Source organism: Ictalurus furcatus, chromosome 29 (genome assembly GCF_023375685.1).
Source record: "Ictalurus furcatus strain D&B chromosome 29, Billie_1.0, whole genome shotgun sequence".
Lineage (NCBI taxonomy): Eukaryota > Metazoa > Chordata > Actinopteri > Siluriformes > Ictaluridae > Ictalurus > Ictalurus furcatus.
The window spans coordinates 807,038-825,088 of NC_071283.1; the positions used below are offsets into that span (position 1 = coordinate 807,038).

At 43.3% G+C, this 18,051-nt stretch overlaps 2 protein-coding genes across 6 annotated transcripts; one reads left to right on the plus strand and one right to left on the minus strand.

Annotated features, from left to right (window-relative positions):
- The first annotated feature begins 7,230 nt into the window (after nt 1-7,230).
- On the plus strand, nt 7,231-16,596 carry b4galt1 (UDP-Gal:betaGlcNAc beta 1,4- galactosyltransferase, polypeptide 1). 5 transcript variants are annotated; one of them, XM_053619435.1, is made up of 7 exons: nt 7,232-7,883; nt 9,198-9,430; nt 11,642-11,829; nt 12,959-13,081; nt 13,156-13,260; nt 13,342-13,515; nt 13,660-16,596. In XM_053619435.1, the coding sequence occupies exons 1-6, from the start codon at nt 7,613-7,615 to the stop codon at nt 13,478-13,480; spliced, it is 1,059 nt and encodes a 352-aa protein (XP_053475410.1). In that variant the 5' UTR covers nt 7,232-7,612; the 3' UTR covers nt 13,481-13,515; nt 13,660-16,596. The 5 variants fall into 5 exon arrangements, 3 of the variants coding, with proteins under 3 accessions (XP_053475411.1, XP_053475410.1, XP_053475409.1); XR_008385167.1 differs by having other exon boundaries at nt 7,233-7,883; nt 13,342-14,618; nt 14,717-16,596; XR_008385168.1 differs by having other exon boundaries at nt 7,233-7,883; nt 13,342-13,839; nt 14,360-16,596.
- spink4 (serine peptidase inhibitor, Kazal type 4) lies at nt 15,919-17,679 on the minus strand. Its single transcript, XM_053619437.1, has 4 exons — nt 17,531-17,679; nt 17,396-17,427; nt 17,093-17,205; nt 15,919-16,039 (listed from the first exon to the last, which is right to left on the minus strand). Exons 1-4 carry the CDS (start codon nt 17,571-17,573, stop codon nt 15,994-15,996), a joined length of 234 nt encoding a protein of 77 aa, XP_053475412.1. The 5' UTR covers nt 17,574-17,679; the 3' UTR covers nt 15,919-15,993.
- Between the last annotated feature and the right edge of the window lie 372 nt (nt 17,680-18,051).

The window sequence follows — 18,051 nt, forward strand, 5'->3', positions numbered from 1 at the left end:
ACACTGAACCCTAACCCACTGAACCCTAACCCGCTGAACCCTAACACACTGAACCCTAACACACTGAACCCTAACACACTGAACGCTAACCCTAATCCACTGAACCCTAACACACTGAACCCAAACACACTGAACCCTAACACACTGAACCCTAACCCAAACACACTGAACCCTAACCCACTGAACCCTAACACACTGAACCCTAACCCATTGAACCCTAACCCAAACACACTGAACCCTAACCCACTGAACCCTAACACACTGAACCCTAACCCATTGAACCCTAACCCAAACACACTGAACCCTAACCCACTGAACCCTAACACACTGAACCCAAACACACTGAACCCTAACACACTGAACCCTAACACACTGAACCCTAACCCAAACACACTGAACCCTAACCCACTGAACCCTAACCCACTGAACCCTAACACACTGAACCCTAACACACTGAACCCTAACACACTGAACCCTAACCCTAACCCACTGAACCCTAACACACTGAACCCTAACCCTAACACACTGAACCCTAACCCACTGAACCCTAACCCAAACACACTGAACCCTAACCCACTGAACCCTAACCCAAACACACTGAACCCTAACCCTAACCCACTGAACCCTAACACACTGAACCCTAACCCGCTGAACCCTAACCCTAACCCACTGAACCCTAACACACTGAACCCTAACCCAAACACACTGAACCCTAACCCAAACACACTGAACCCTAACCCACTGAACCCTAACACACTGAACCCTAACCCAAACACACTGAACCCTAACACACTGAACCCTAACCCAAACACACTGAACCCTAACCCTAACCCACTGAACCCTAACCCGCTGAACCCTAACCCACTGAACCCTAACCCACTGAACCCTAACCCTAACACACTGAACCCTAACCCGCTGAACCCTAACCCACTGAACCCTAACCCGCTGAACCCTAACCCTAACACACTGAACCCTAACCCACTGAACCCTAACCCTAACCCTAACCCTAACCCACTGAACCCTAACCCGCTGAACCCTAACCCACTGAACCCTAACACACTGAACCCTAACCCACTGAACCCTAACCCAAACACACTGAACCCTAACCCACTGAACCCTAACACACTGAACCCTAACACACTGAACCCTAACCCAAACACACTGAACCCTAACACACTGAACCCTAACCCGCTGAACCCTAACCCTAACACACTGAACCCTAACCCGCTGAACCCTAACCCACTGAACCCTAAGCCGCTGAACCCTAACCCTAACACACTGAACCCTAACCCACTGAACCCTAACCCTAACCCACTGAACCCTAACCCGCTGAACCCTAACCCACTGAACCCTAACACACTGAACCCTAACCCACTGAACCCTAACACACTGAACCCTAACACACTGAACCCTAACACACTGAACCCTAACCCAAACACACTGAACCCTAACACACTGAACCCTAACACACTGAACCCTAACCCAAACACACTGAACCCTAACACACTGAACCCTAACACACTGAACCCTAACCCTAACCCTAACCCACTGAACCCTAACCCACTGAACCCTAACACACTGAACTCTAACCCACTGAACCCTAACACACTGAACCCTAACACACTGAACCCTAACCCACTGAACCCTAACACACTGAACCCTAACCCGCTGAACCCTAACCCTAACCCACTGAACCCTAACACACTGAACCTTAACACACTGAACCCTAACCCAAACACACTGAACCCTAACACACTGAACCCTAACACACTGAACCCTAACCCAAACACACTGAACCCTAACACACTGAACCCTAACACACTGAACCCTAACCCTAACCCTAACCCACTGAACCCTAACCCACTGAACCCTAACACACTGAACCCTAACCCGCTGAACCCTAACCCGCTGAACCCTAACCCACTGAACCCTAACACACTGAACCCTAACACACTGAACCCTAACACACTGAACGCTAACCCTAATCCACTGAACTCTAACCCACTGAACCCTAACCCACTGAACCCTAACACACTGAACCCTAACCCTAACCCTAACCCTAACCCACTGAACCCTAACCCAAACACACTGAACCCTAACCCACTGAACCCTAACACACTGAACCCTAACCCACTGAACCCTAACCCACTGAACCCTAACACACTGAACCCAAACACACTGAACCCTAACCCAAACACACTGAACCCTAACCCACTGAACCCTAACACACTGAACCCAAACACACTGAACCCTAACACACTGAACCCTAACCCAAACACACTGAACCCTAACCCACTGAACCCTAACACACTGAACCCTAACCCGCTGAACCCTAACCCACTGAACCCTAACCCGCTGAACCCTAACCCTAACACACTGAACCCTAACCCACTGAACCCTAACCCTAACCCTAACCCTAACCCACTGAACCCTAACCCGCTGAACCCTAACCCACTGAACCCTAACACACTGAACCCTAACCCACTGAACCCTAACCCAAACACACTGAACCCTAACCCACTGAACCCTAACACACTGAACCCTAACACACTGAACCCTAACCCAAACACACTGAACCCTAACACACTGAACCCTAACCCGCTGAACCCTAACCCTAACACACTGAACCCTAACCCGCTGAACCCTAACCCACTGAACCCTAACCCGCTGAACCCTAACCCTAACACACTGAACCCTAACCCACTGAACCCTAACCCTAACCCTAACCCTAACCCACTGAACCCTAACCCGCTGAACCCTAACCCACTGAACCCTAACACACTGAACCCTAACCCACTGAACCCTAACACACTGAACCCTAACACACTGAACCCTAACACACTGAACCCTAACCCAAACACACTGAACCCTAACACACTGAACCCTAACACACTGAACCCTAACCCTAACCCTAACCCACTGAACCCTAACCCACTGAACCCTAACCCACTGAACCCTAACACACTGAACTCTAACCCACTGAACCCTAACACACTGAACCCTAACACACTGAACCCTAACCCACTGAACCCTAACACACTGAACCCTAACCCGCTGAACCCTAACCCTAACCCACTGAACCCTAACACACTGAACCCTAACACACTGAACCCTAACCCAAACACACTGAACCCTAACACACTGAACCCTAACACACTGAACCCTAACCCAAACACACTGAACCCTAACACACTGAACCCTAACACACTGAACCCTAACACACTGAACCCTAACCCTAACCCTAACCCACTGAACCCTAACCCACTGAACCCTAACACACTGAACCCTAACCCACTGAACCCTAACCCGCTGAACCCTAACCCACTGAACCCTAACACACTGAACCCTAACACACTGAACCCTAACACACTGAACGCTAACCCTAATCCACTGAACTCTAACCCACTGAACCCTAACCCACTGAACCCTAACACACTGAACCCTAACCCTAACCCTAACCCTAACCCACTGAACCCTAACCCAAACACACTGAACCCTAACCCACTGAACCCTAACACACTGAACCCTAACCCATTGAACCCTAACCCAAACACACTGAACCCTAACCCACTGAACCATAACACACTGAACCCTAACCCATTGAACCCTAACCCAAACACACTGAACCCTAACCCACTGAACCCTAACCCACTGAACCCTAACACACTGAACCCAAACACACTGAACCCTAACACACTGAACCCTAACACACTGAACCCTAACCCAAACACACTGAACCCTAACCCACTGAACCCTAACACACTGAACCCTAACACACTGAACCCTAACCCACTGAACCCTAACACACTGAACCCTAACCCAAACACACTGAACCCTAACCCACTGAACCCTAACACACTGAACCCTAACCCTAACACACTGAACCCTAACCCACTGAACCCTAACCCAAACACACTGAACCCTAACCCACTGAACCCTAACCCAAACACACTGAACCCTAACCCTAACCCACTGAACCCTAACACACTGAACCCTAACCCGCTGAACCCTAACCCTAACCCACTGAACCCTAACACACTGAACCCTAACCCAAACACACTGAACCCTAACCCAAACACACTGAACCCTAACCCACTGAACCCTAACACACTGAACCCTAACCCAAACACACTGAACCCTAACACACTGAACCCTAACCCAAACACACTGAACCCTAACCCTAACCCACTGAACCCTAACCCGCTGAACCCTAACCCACTGAACTGCAGATATAAAAACATACATTACCACGGTCTCCATCAAGAGCGCGGTGAAATTTCCCTAAGAAAAAGTCATAATAAATGTCAGTTGTGTTAAGTGCGCACACTCACACATACTGAACATTATTAACGATTGGTGTAAAAGCGTATACGTCCTGATGTGAAGTGTCTGCATGAGGGATTCCATGTGAGTGCAATCAGTAGTCAGGTGACGTTGTAGGAATTGGCGACCGTGTTGGAATTTGGAGTTTAATGCTGATTGATAATTTGTGATTAGTAAGATAATAGGATTTCCTTTTGATATTATAATAGCAGTTAGCACTTATCGGAAACCCTTGTGGTTTGTTCTGCACTGTAGAAATGTCCAGAAGCACCTCTGAGTGCTTTACCAGCCCAGCACTTTACAGACCCTGATTAATAATAATAATAATAATAATAATAATAATAATAATAATAATAATGCAATGAGAAATAAAGCTCATCAGATTACTTTTGTTTGTTTGAAAAGAGGAATAAACACTTTATTTGAGGTGCTGTTGTGTGCTAAGAGTAGCACCGTGGCATGGGTTAATTTCCTGTACGAGCAACACGAACAGTGTTTGGTTCCTTCTTGCACGATCGCATGAGTGTCTCTCTGGGAATATCTCTCTGAGCTTCGGCGCATTAATGTGCTTTCTGGTGGTTAAAGAAGCACTTCGATTCAGCAGTTTGAACCATTAGTAATGCTAAGTGCTGTATCTGCTGAAATGATCACCATTTACATCAGCATGCTGATAAGAAATGTGTTGAATTACACAGACAAGAAGAGAATAAAGAATAAAGATAACTGGCGAGCAGAATTCAACACAAACCTGTGGCATCTAACAGCACGGCTCATCATATCTCCTTAGCACTTTAGTTATTGTAAGTTTAGTTTAGTTTTATAGCTACATTACATGGCTGTCCAAATGGTTTTTTCAACACTTCTAAACCTACAGCAGGTGTGTGTGCGTGTGTGTGTGTGTGTGTGTGTGTGTGTGTGTGTGTTCCTCATGTAAAATGCTCCTGATCCTGTCAGAGCAATGGCATATTTCAGTGTATGGATGTAAAAACATTATTTTACACACTTTACACACAATGTTTACGTTAAAAACTTACATTACGATAATTGTCATCTTGGTCGGTGTCGTTGGATAAAACATAGTCCATTTGGGTAAAGATGAAAATGTCCTGTGTGTCAGCGGGAAACTAAACAAAATACAGTGAAATCTCTCTTCAGCTCCTCTGCGTGCAGCTTCAACGCTTCTTTATGGTTATCCTGGAAACCACACCCCCAATATACATCATCAAAAACATCTGTACAACATCTATACAACATCCACACTGCCACAAAACATCATCAAGCCCAAGAGTTCCTCTACAGCCAGTGACGTTTTTACATAATAACATGTTTCCTTTAGAATTATTAAGCAACGGAGAAAATTACAATCATAGCCACACTAGAACCCTAAATCCCAACAAAACAACAACAACAACAACAACAAAATAATAACATTAACAATATCAACAAAAAAACAATAATAATATTAACAACAATATCAACAAAACAACAATAATAATATTAACAACAATATCAACAAAACAACAATAATAATAACATTAACAACAATAACAATAAAAAAACATACAATAGTGTCTGATATAACATTTTAATAATGAAATTATACAAATGAACAGTCATTATTAAAAACAACTAACAATTTATTTATTCCTTATTTATTATTATTTTATTTTATTATTCATTATTTTATTATTATTCAAAGCTGGAGGTCCTGCCATGACGCAGCGTCCGACCCAGGTTTTTCAGTCTATATGGAACCAAAAGTTCTAGGACCCTACCCTAAAAATAAAGGTTCTTCAATGGTTCTTTAAAACATCACAGGTTCTGCAAAGAACCTTCTTCTTGTCAAGAACCATGTTGCCTGTATAGGGTTCTTGAGTTGAGCTGTATGGAGCTATCTCTGGAGATTAAAGACATTCTTTATGGTTCTTCAGAGTAGTGTATTGGTTCTTCAAGGTATAATCCCTTAACAGGTCAAAGTGAACCTTATAAGGTTCTTTGTGGGACTGGAAAAGGTTCTCCAAGTATGTGTCACTCTTAAAATGTTACTTTGGTTCCTTCAAGCACTAAGGGTTTTTGTAGAGAACTTATGATAACATGGTTCTTTCTGGCACTGCCAAATAGATGATTCTCTAAAGAACTTGAGAGTAAAAGGTTCTCTGTGCAGCTTAAAAGGGTTCTACTATGGCATCAGGGTGGTTCTGACTGAAAGCATTATTTTTAAGAGAGCAGTCCATATCTACAAGCAGAAGGGAAACCTCCAGTTCTGTGACAAGCCCAGGGGTTCTCCATCCTGTCCATAACTGCGATGATCCTGACTCAAGTGCTCCTTAATCTCCTTTGATCTTGATCTAATCACCTGTTTATCATTATGTAATAATAAACTCTGGTGTAATAATAGTAAAATAATAATAATAATAAGCTAGGCCTATATAATAATATCTCATGTATATATGTCGAGACAATTCCAAACAACTGAACAATTATAGCTTAATTATATTCATTGACAATAAATTGACAAAAAGGATATATTATTTAAAAAAATTGTAAAAAAAAAAAAAAAAAATTGCACCAGAATTCTACCTGTTGATACATTTATAATAGTGTTTTTTTTTTGTTTGTTGTTTTTGGGGGTTTTTTTTTGCAGAAAACTACTTGAGTCAGTGAAATTAGTTCTACTCTTTCAGGAGATGTTTGTCGGTAAAACGAGAACTTTTAGCTGCACTCGCGCTCGACGCACGTGCATCGTAGAGGGCTGTGACTGAATGCGCGTGGTGATGACGTCACATGACGCGTCTCGGCCCGAATATGCGGTCATTTGGAAAATTTTTCAATATTTAGATTCTTGTAATCACACACACACACACACACACACACACACACACACACATTTTGTATCATTTGAACACAACTTTCAGTAAAAAGTTCAAATGTAAATGAGAGAGAGAGAGATTGGTGTGTGAGGTGTCAGTGTGTGACGTTTATATCTCCAGGGTGTGTGTGTGTGTCAGTGTGTGACGCCTATATGTCCAAGGTGTGTGTGTGTGTGAGAGAGAGAATTAACCGGATTGTCCCCGGAGTCGCAGGGCTGCGCTCGTGCTCTCAACTTTCACGCGTAAAAGTGTGCTATAAATATGATAAAGCGGTGGAATTAGCGGATTAACCTCGTGATGAAAACCAGCTGAACACACACTGACGTTTTTTCTTTCCTTTTTCACCCCTTTTTTATTTGTATAACTTTGTTGTTGTTGTTGTTGTTGTTGTTTTAAATCTCGCCCGCTCGCGCACCGGGATGAGGGAGTTTCCCAGGTGTCTGTTAAACCGCAGGTGCACGCTGCTGGTGGTCGTGTGTCTGCTCGCGGTGATGTTCTTCTACATGCTGCACTTCGACACTTCGCGCGTCAAGACATTGCCGTTCACGCGGTATCGCGAGCTCACCAGCGTCCCGGTGACCAGCGCGCGCAACGACAGTGTACCGAGCGCGCGCAACGACAGTGTACCGACAGTGGACACGCAGAGCAATCAACTCCAACAGTACTGTCCCGAGACTCCTCCGAAGTTAGGTACTATCTATCTATCTATCTATCTATCTATCTATTTATAGTGGTGCTTGAAAGTTTGTGAACCCTTTATAATTTTCTGCATAAATATGATTTTCACACGAGTACTAAATGAAGACAAAGAGAACCCAATTAAACAAATGAGACAAAAAATATTATACTTGGTCATTTATTTGCTGGTTCCCTGCGACCCAGTAGGACGAGCGTTATAGAAAATGGACGGACTCGTGTGTTTAGGGTCGTTTTCTTGCTGCATGACCCACTTTCTCTTCAGATTCACTTCATGGACAGATGTCCTGACATTTTCCTTTAGAACTTGCTGGTATCATTCAGAACTCATTGTTCCATCAGTGATGGCGAGTCGTCCTGGTCCAGATGCAGCAAAACAGGTCCAAACCCTGATACTACCACCACCATGTTTCACAGATGGGATCAGGTTCTTATGCTGGAATGCAGTGTTTTCCTTTCTCCAAACATAACGCCTCTCATTTAAACCAAAAAGTTCTATTTTGGTCTCCTCCATCCACAAAACATTTTTCCAGTAGTCTTCTGGCTCGTCCACGTGATCTTTAACAACCTGCAGAAGAGCAGCAATGTTCTTTTTGGAGAGCAGTGACTTTCTCCTTGCAGTCCTGCCATGCACACCGTTGTTGTTCAGTGTTCTCCTGATGGTGGACTCATCAACATTAACATGAGCCAATGTGAGAGAGAACTTTAGATGCTCAGAAGTTCCCCTGGGTTCCTCTGTGACCTCGTGGACTATTACGCGTCTCGCTCTTGGAGTGATCTTTGTTGGTCTCCACTCCTGTGCAGGGAACAATGGTGTTGAATTTCCTCCATGTTTACACAGTCTGTTTGAATGTGGATGGGTGGAGTCCAAACTCTTTAGAGATGGTTTTGTGAGCTTTTCCATCCTGATGAGCTTCTCTGGAACAGCTCTTTATTGGACATCATCAGAAATCTCCTTTCTGTCATGATACACTTCCACAAACACGTGTAGTGACGATCAGACTCTGATAGATCCCTGTTCTTTAAATAAAACAGGACGCTCACTCACTCACACCTGATCATCATCATCCCACTGACTGAAGACACCTGACTCTGATCTCACCTTCACATTAACTGCTAATCCTAGAGGTGCACATACTTTTGCCGCTCACAGATACTGGGATCAATTTCCTCAATAAATAAACGACCACATTTTTTGGCTGTTTTATTTTATTACATACACACACACACACACTGAACCCATCCCTATGTTCACTGATAGGTCTCTCTCTCTCTCTCTCTCGCACTCTCTCTCTCGCACTCTCTCAGATGGGCCGCTGTATGTGGATTTTTCCGAGCCGGTGAAGTTGGACAGTTTGCTGAAGGACAGTCGTCTGTCTCTGGGTGGACGCTTCATGCCGAGCGAGTGTGTGTCTCAACAGAGGGTGGCGCTCATCATCCCATTCAGAGACAGAGAGCTGCACCTGAAGATCTGGCTCTTCTACATGCACCCCATACTGCAGAGACAGCAGATCGACTACGGCATCTACATCATCGAGCAGGTCTCACACACACACACACACACACACACACACACTTCCTCTACTTACTTCAGACTCATTTAAACACATGACAATACAATACGGATATAATCACAATGATATTACCCACACGATACACAGATACAGCATTAAAAAAACAGTTTGTTAGCAAATCCTCAGCAAATCTAAATATCTATATGGTGAAGTATCATTAATTTAAACATTTATCATTGTGTTGTTACAGAAAGAGCGTATTCTCAGCGAGGTTTAAACATCCTGATTATCACCGATAGTTGTGTACTCCTGTCGTTTTGTGCAGACGCAGGTTGTAATACTGCGTGTACGTTGTGTATGAATCTCTTATAGAGTTTGGGTGTGAATTAACCCGCTAGTAAAGGGCTTTAGTTTACTGGTTTTCATTCACTCACAGAGGCCAATCAGGCCAATCCTGCTAATATCTATAATATCTATATAACACAACTTTCCACCCCTGCGTCCATACCTCCACGTCTGTATCTTCACGTCTATACCTCCACGTCTATACCTCCACGTCTGTACCTTCACGTCTTTACCTCCACGTCTATACCTCCACGTCTTTACTTCCACGTCTTTACCTCCACGTCTATATCTTCACGTCTATATCTCCACGTCTATACCTTCACGTCTTTATCTCCACGTCTTTACCTCCACGTCTATACCTCCACGTCTATACCTCCACGTCTTTACCTCCACGTCTTTACCTCCACGTCTATATCTCCACGTCTTTACCTCCACGTCTTTACCTCCACGTCTATACCTTCACGTCTTTACCTCCACGTCCATACCTCCACGTCTATACTTCCACGTCTATACCGCCACGTCTATATCTCCACGTCTATACCTCCACGTCTATATCTCCTCGTCTATACTTCCACGTCTATACCGCCACGTCTATACCTTCACGTCTATATCTCCTCGTCTATACCTCCATGTCTATACCTCCACGTCTTTATCTCCACGTCTTTATCTCCACGTCTTTACTTCCACGTCTTTACTTCCATGTCTGTATCTTCACGTCTATATCTCCACGTCTATACCTCCACATCTATATCTCCTCGTCTATATCTCCACGTCTATCTCCACGTCTTTACCTTCACGTCTATATCTCCACGTCTTTATCTCCATGTCTATACCGCCACGTCTATATCTCCATGTCTATACCTCCACGTCTTTACCTCCCCGTCTTTACTTCCACGTCTTTACTTCCACGTCTATACCTCCACGTCTATATCTCCACGTCTATACCTCCACGTCTATATCTCCACGTCTATACCTCCACGTCTATATCTCCGCGTCTATACCTCCACGTCTATATCTTCTCGTCTTTACCTCCACCTCTTAATTCTACGTCTTTACCTCCACGTCTATATCTCCACGTCTTTATCTCCACGTGTATATCTCCACGTCTTTACCTCCACGTCTATATCTCCACATCTTTACCTCCACGTCTATATCTCCACGTCTTTACCTCCACGTCTTTATCTCCACGTCTTTACCTCCACGTCTTTACCTCCACGTCTTTATCACCATCACTTTTCAAAACAAACTGACACCCATGTATTGCCTAGGAAGATAAATTGCTCACCCTTTTCGACACAGTTAGGCTTTTATTAAGTATAATTTGCAGAGAGTGTCACAGTAATTAGTGTCAGAGTAATTTCACTCCAGTGATTTTAGCAGTAATCACAGTGTGTGTGTTCCGTGGATTTAAAAGGTGGATTGAAGTCAGTCGTCTGTTTTGGAGAAGTTGGACAAGTCGATCTCGTTCCACCTTCCCTTCAGGGGTGTGAGGTGGAATTCCCAATCAACCGGTTTTGCTGGTTTCACTTGCCCTGATTTGGGGAGTTTATTTCCTACAGTTTCACCTATAATTATCGCAAACGTGAGTTTAGGCTGCATCTCACAACTTCATCATCTTTGCAGCGGACCTGTATCCGAAATCACTCACTAATGTACCATTCCCTCTATAGTGGGTGTGAGTAAATATAGATACGATATATAGACTAGGCAGCGCCTGGCCGTCACTTTGTTTTGTAAATGTTTAAGACAATGCTTTACACTTTCATTTTCAAACGCAGATTTTCACTTTATCAACTGCTAGTTCACTTTCCTAGCTAGCGATAAACCATGAGGGCTAGTCCATGGCGATTGTTATGCTTCCATTTAGAAATGTGTGTGTGTGTGTGTGTGTAGGACGGGGAGGAAACGTTTAACCGAGCAAAGCTGTTGAACGTGGGCTACGTGGAGTCTCTGAAGGAGTACGATTACAACTGTTTCGTCTTCAGCGACGTCGATCTCATCCCCACAGACGACCGAAACCTCTACAAGTGCTACGACCAGCCGAGACACCTCTCTGTGGCCATGGACAAATTCGGCTTCAAGTAAAAAAAAATCATAATATGGAAGAGAGAAAGAGAGAGAGATATGTGAATTCTATTAGCGTTTATGATCATTTATAATTTGCATCTGAAAATTCGAAAATGCATAAAAGCGCACACGTTTATCCTCCGATCGTTGCTTAGCAACTGTTGCTATGTGCTATTACAAGTTTTTCAGCACCTAGCAGCGTTTCCTGTGGACACGTTTTGAATTTGATGAGCATGTAAATATATACATGCACCTTGTGCGTTAATTATCTCGTATGCAAACGCGTTTGAAACAATATTTCAGTATTTCAGAAATCTGCTCAATTGTACGCTTGGTTGCACTAGAAAAAAAAACTTCGTAAAAGCATGGATTGTGTTGAAATCTTTCTAAACAGCGGGACGAGTGGGGGAAAAAACGCTATAAAAACGAAAGCAGTGAGGAAAAAATCATGGATTGATGATGATGGAGTGGTCGAAGAGGCGGAGTCAAAGGGTGAGGTCATGGTTGCGGTGGGGGTTTAGCTGTTTGCGATTAGATGTAAAATTGTTAAACGGAATTCAGTAAGACCGGATCATTTATACTTTACACGCTGTTATCGTCTCACCCCAACCGAAAGCACAGTGGCTCCGCCCCCACCCAGGGACCCCACCCTAATTTGAACCCGTAACACATTTTCAGTCTGGAATTTTAAACAGCAGGTGTGTCTCTCGCTCTCTGTCACTCTTACACACACAAACACGCATGTGCCCACACACCCTGTCCTGCTGATTAGCACTAAAGTATGTGCCAGTATATGAGACCAGTGTGTGTGTGTGTGTGTGTTCACCAGTAAAGTAAATTCATGTAATAATTCATCATTTTAAACATGTATAAATAGAAAGGAATGGAGGTTGATGCTATAGCTAGATTGTGTTAAAGCGCTACGCTAGGTAGTTTCCAAAAGAGTCTAAAGTGTTACTGCGCAGTTTTCTGATGAGGGCGCCAATACTTTTAAAATATGTTTTACGTTATTTAATTGTTTTTGTTAGTATTTATTCCTTATTTATGAGTTGCAGCATTTTGAAATGCTGCGAAAGGTTTTATGAAAGGATTGTTTATAGTGTGCGTGTGTGTGTGTGTGTGTGTGTGTGTGTGTGTGTTTAGGTTACCATATAATCAGTATTTCGGTGGTGTGTCCGCTCTAAGTAAAGAACAATACCTGAAGATCAATGGCTTCCCAAATAACTACTGGGGCTGGGGGGGTGAGGACGATGATGTCTTCAACCGGTGAGACACACATACACACACACACACACACACACACACACACACCCTTCATTAATTAGCTTTCTTTTTTGTAGCTTGACGCTTCAGGGAATGTCCATCTCCCGACCTGATCACAACATCGGCAGGTGTAAGATGATCCGTCATGCGAGAGACAAGCTGAACCAACCCAATCCTCATAGGTAACACACACACACCCACACCCACACCCACACACACACACACACACACTTGTATGTGATGGGGTCTCTGTTCATTCGCAGGTTCTCCCGAATCGCCCGTACGAAACAGACGATGGAGACAGACGGCATCAACTCGCTCAACTACAACGTGGTGGGCTGGGAGAAAACCCGGCTGTACACCAAAATCATCGTGGACATCGGAAAGCCTCCGAGTTTATAAACCGCAGACACGTTCCCGTTCAAGTTCCTACGGAAGTAAAGATGCTGAGACCGAGCTGCTTTTCTCAGAGACGCGTTTACACACAGCACGGCTTTTACATATCCTCCTCTTCTACTTATTTTTATTATTCCTTTTCTTTTTATTATACTTGGCAATATAACCTCCTGGACTTTTGTAAGAAGAAGAGCTTGGAGCCCAAACACAACGAGAAGTGAATGAGAAATTGAGGAGCAGTAAAGTGGTGGGCTGGAGGTGGAGGGCGTGGTCGCGGAAACATCAGGAAACACAGCATCTGGAGTGTGTGCAATGTTCAAGGGTCTGTCACAGGACTGGAACGACCAGAAGGACTACATACCTCGGTACCTCGTTCAAAGACTATTTACTATAAATATTCCTATTGTGTGTGTGAGAGAGAGAGAGATCGTTAGGCATGTTCTGATAATCATATCACAATATTTAACCCACTACGGTTTGTTAGAGATGCATAATGTAGACATCATTAGTACACATGCGTCGACGCTGGTTCCGGTATCGGGTCTCGGTCCACTTTCTATTCAAAAACGCTCTGAGACCAGGTGCACAAACGACTATTAAATTATTAGTAACGTATTCAAAAAGATATCACGATAATATCATAAACTGATTCCTTTAAACCGAGGACCAAACAGCACTTTAAATACATTCTCGCAGGGGTTGGAACTCATAACCTTCCACTCAGGGGTGTCCAAGCCTTAAGCACCTGCCATTGGTTAAAGTGCGTTTTGTCTCAGATGCTCAACACTAGTTCATTACTGGTTCTGACAGCGATAGGCTTTGAACCTACAACCTTCCGGTCACCGATACAGCTTCATTCAATTCTGCCTTTTGCTTTCATCTCAGGTCTTTTCTTATGGGCTCAGTGTGGATTAAGGGCCTTTTCTCAGGGACCCAGCGCTGCCGCTCCGTCAGGATTGGGATTTGAACTCACAACCTTCTGGTCATTAGAACAGAGCCATAATTGAGAAAGTTTTTAAAAGGTTTAAAAGGTTACTTAGGGACCCCACGTTGCTGGGATTTGAACTGGCAACGTTCTTCTCTCCAGGACTGCTGTATCGATATTACAGCTGAAATAACATGACAGATTTGTGTTCTGTGGCAGGTGAGCTCTTCTTGCTGAGAAGTTTCATGCGCCTAAATAAAATCAATCCAGACACACCTTTACCATAACCACAATTATATTTATTCATATTATTATAGGACAGCAATTATGGGCGCGTCTCAAACTGTGATTGTTCCCTGAGGTATTTCAGTTAGGCATGACAATCAAAGGACAAAGTGCTACTGAGATTGAAGGGCTATTCTTTGTAAACCAAAAGGAAAATGAATCATCAGCGTTACTGTGAGAGTTATTAACCTGCTCGACTGCTCACCTCGGAATTTATTTCAAAGTTAAAAGATCCCGTGTTCTAGTCATCGCTACTCATCAGGAAGAAAAGCTTAGGAAATACTTACACTACAGTATTTAACATCAAAGCTTCTTTCAAAATGAAGGGCTCTCTGGTTTGTTCTTCTACACCAGTGGTCACCAACCCTGTTCCTGGAGAACTTCTTAAGGCAATGATCAGATGGTCAGGTGGACACCATTATGGTTGGAGCTAAAGTCTTCAGGAAGGGAGATTTCCGGGAACAGGGTTGGTGACCTCTGATCTAGGAGAACCCTTAAAGATTCTATTCACAACAATGTTCTACGGTAACTCTGGCTAACTATCCAAAGAACCCTTAAGGTGCAGGAGGGTTCTCAAACTTTTTACAGAGTACAGAGATCCCTTTAAAGAGGCTCGTGCTCACGGTTTTCTAAACAGATTTAGCGTTAATAAGATCTGGAGGTCCAGCAGAAGTCAGGAAGGGTGTGTTAACGGCAGAGCTGGACTTCAGGAAGTCGGAACTCAGTCCCGACTTCCTGGTCTACATGGGACAGTCCATCCTTCCTACGACATTATCAGCATTGCCGCTGTTTCTCACGACTGTCGGGTGGACTGTTCTGGTCCACTTTTCCTCTCATGACTCGGAAGCGTGTATTATCTCAGAAACAATGACTGATCAATGTCCTCTGACGAGTCGCTGCTTGGAGGTCGTCTCCGGTGGGCGTGGCCTGTCTGACGCTCTGATATGAGATGGGAGTGGCTAATACACTTCTGTAAAATTCACACACGTAAGTTTGGTTTTGAAGAAAGATACGGTACATTTTTACTTGAACGAGAGCTAATCACATCCGACGTCAGAGTAGATGTTTCGACTAGGCTAATTATCCAGCGTGCTAGCTTGCTAACTGGCTAGCATGGTAACGTGATGATGTAATGCGCCAAGACGTAGCCTCGTGTGTAAAATGTCTTCCTTCTCAGCAGTGTGTACTGTATGAGTTTACATTGGAATGAAGAAACACACAATTTCACACTGGACCATTTCAAATGCTTTAATCTGAGAATTGTGTTTTGTTTTGTTTTGTTTTAGCCATGCTACATCGTTAAAGCCAATCAACAGCTGCCATCTCTGGCGATTAGGATGTCCGTTTTGGTTTTCCTGCAGAGAAAATTAAACAGAAGACTGGAATGTTACTGGAATTTTTACGGGTTATTTTACATCACCGTTAATGAGATATTTTCTAACAGGAAGTTTTGATCAGCATTTTCTTGAGTAGCTCATCTGCAACACGCGGCTCTGTGTGAAATATTCACGATAACGGAAATAAACCTGCATTAAAATCAGGGCCGCGGAAAAACTGATACACAACACTACAACCTGAATATGAAAATTGTCCCAAAAAAGAATCCCCAAATAATCTGCATGGTGTGAAAGAGAAGCAAAATCTCTATTATCAGGTGATCTACATATCTGTGTATTATCAGATTACGGCAGTGATCTAATAGCTGTAACATTCTGATCATTCGACTCAGATGTTATTTTGGTAAACTCCCTCATTATTACGTAATGCTTTTATTTTTATCTTAAACTGGCATAACCAGGTTTCCACAAATGTATTTCCTTGTAATTGTTTGATATCCATGACTGCAGAATATTTTTGTGAATTTTTTTTAACAAAAGATCAAAAGGTTCAACAATAAAGACAAATTTTCACAGCCTTCTTTCTTTGCTCATATTTACCAGGGGTGCCAATATTAATGGAGGGCGCTCTGTGTGTGTGTGTGTGTGTACATATATATATATATATATATATATATCACACACACACACACACACACACAGGATATATTGTTACCTAAATCAACTGATTTGCATTGACTCCGCCCCTTATTTGTAACCTTTACATAGAAAAAAGGAAATTTGCATATTCATTACAGCAAACATGCCACAAAGACATGACCATGTTATTGTGCTCATGTGAAAGTCGCGACGGAGTGTAAAGAGAGGGAATAAAGTAGCATGGGGTTTTTTTGTGGGCGTGGCCATTATTTAAATAAAATTGTCACTGCCATTATTTTAATAAAATGTAAATACAATTCCAATTGAACACAAAATACAATCATAAAAGTGTCAAATCTCCTCACAAAAAAAAACACACTGGCAGGTTTGTGTGTGTGTGTGTGTGTGTGTGTGTGTGTGTGTGTTACTCACAGTCTCTGGACACACAGACCACACTCGTTGGCATAAGTGTTTCCATCCGTGCCGCACACCGGAGCAAAGTTTAGAGGACACGCCATAATTTCTGCCATCTCACTGCACTGGGGCTGACACACACACACACACACACACACACACACAGTGTAAACATAGCAAAAGTATTTTCTCAATGAGATATAATGCAAGTCTTCCAACTAGGGGGGTGCCAAAACTTTTGTGAACAGGTTTCTTCTTTAAATTTCTCTTTTCAGTCTCTGTGTGTTTGGTGTAAACGCAAACCCGCTGGGACTCGCTCACCTTCCTGTAGGTTTCGGAAGACACCTGTGATCCTGAAGTACAAACAAGTTCAACAGCTTCAAATTACATTCACAGTAAAAATTTATATTGATTTTGTGTGTGTGTGTGTGTGTGTGTGTGTGTGTGTGTGTGTACCTGTAGCTAGGAGGATCAACACGGAGAACAGAAGAATGGACATTCTGCAAGAGAGTGTTTCACGTTTCACTTACTCAAAGGGAAAGATGGCGCATGGTGGGAAAACACACACCTGTACACGTACACACACACACACACACACACACACACAGAACTCATCCCTAAGTTCACTGATAAGCAGGTTTAGCGTTAATTATTAACACCGTTTTATATTATACCGTGTTCTCAGGTGTGTGTGTGTGTGTGTGTGGAAAAAAAGTGTAGTCAGTACTTCAACTTTTACCAGAGTATTTTTTAAAAAAAATAATAATAATAATAAAGAAAACATGAGTATATGTACTTGAGTGAGGGATGTGTGTATGTTTGCCATCTCTGGCACTCAGAGTTCAGACATAACTACAGCCTTCAGCGCTTTTCAGAAGTTACATGACAGTGACGCACCTGGGGGCGGAGTTTGTTTAAAACAGAGGCGTGACTTAGCTACGTGCTGAAGTATTTTCCTAATGCGATATAATGCAAGT

What these genes read in the sequence shown, in the direction of transcription:
- spink4 (XM_053619437.1), bottom strand. Translation starts at nt 17,573, where the DNA reads ATGTCCATTCTTCTGTTCTCCGTGTTGATCCTCCTAGCTACAG. An exon ending in GTTGATCCTCCTAGCTACAG is followed by an intron (nt 17,428 to 17,530) that starts GTACACACACAC and finishes TTTGTACTTCAG; the next exon opens with GATCACAGGTGTCTTCCGAA. An exon ending in CTTCCGAAACCTACAGGAAG is followed by an intron (nt 17,206 to 17,395) that starts GTGAGCGAGTCC and finishes TGTGTGTGTCAG; the next exon opens with CCCCAGTGCAGTGAGATGGC.
- b4galt1 (XM_053619435.1), top strand. Translation starts at nt 7,613, where the DNA reads ATGAGGGAGTTTCCCAGGTGTCTGTTAAACCGCAGGTGCACGCTGCTG. An exon ending in CGAGACTCCTCCGAAGTTAG is followed by an intron (nt 7,884 to 9,197) that starts GTACTATCTATC and finishes GCACTCTCTCAG; the next exon opens with ATGGGCCGCTGTATGTGGAT. An exon ending in AACCAACCCAATCCTCATAG is followed by an intron (nt 13,261 to 13,341) that starts GTAACACACACA and finishes GTTCATTCGCAG; the next exon opens with GTTCTCCCGAATCGCCCGTA.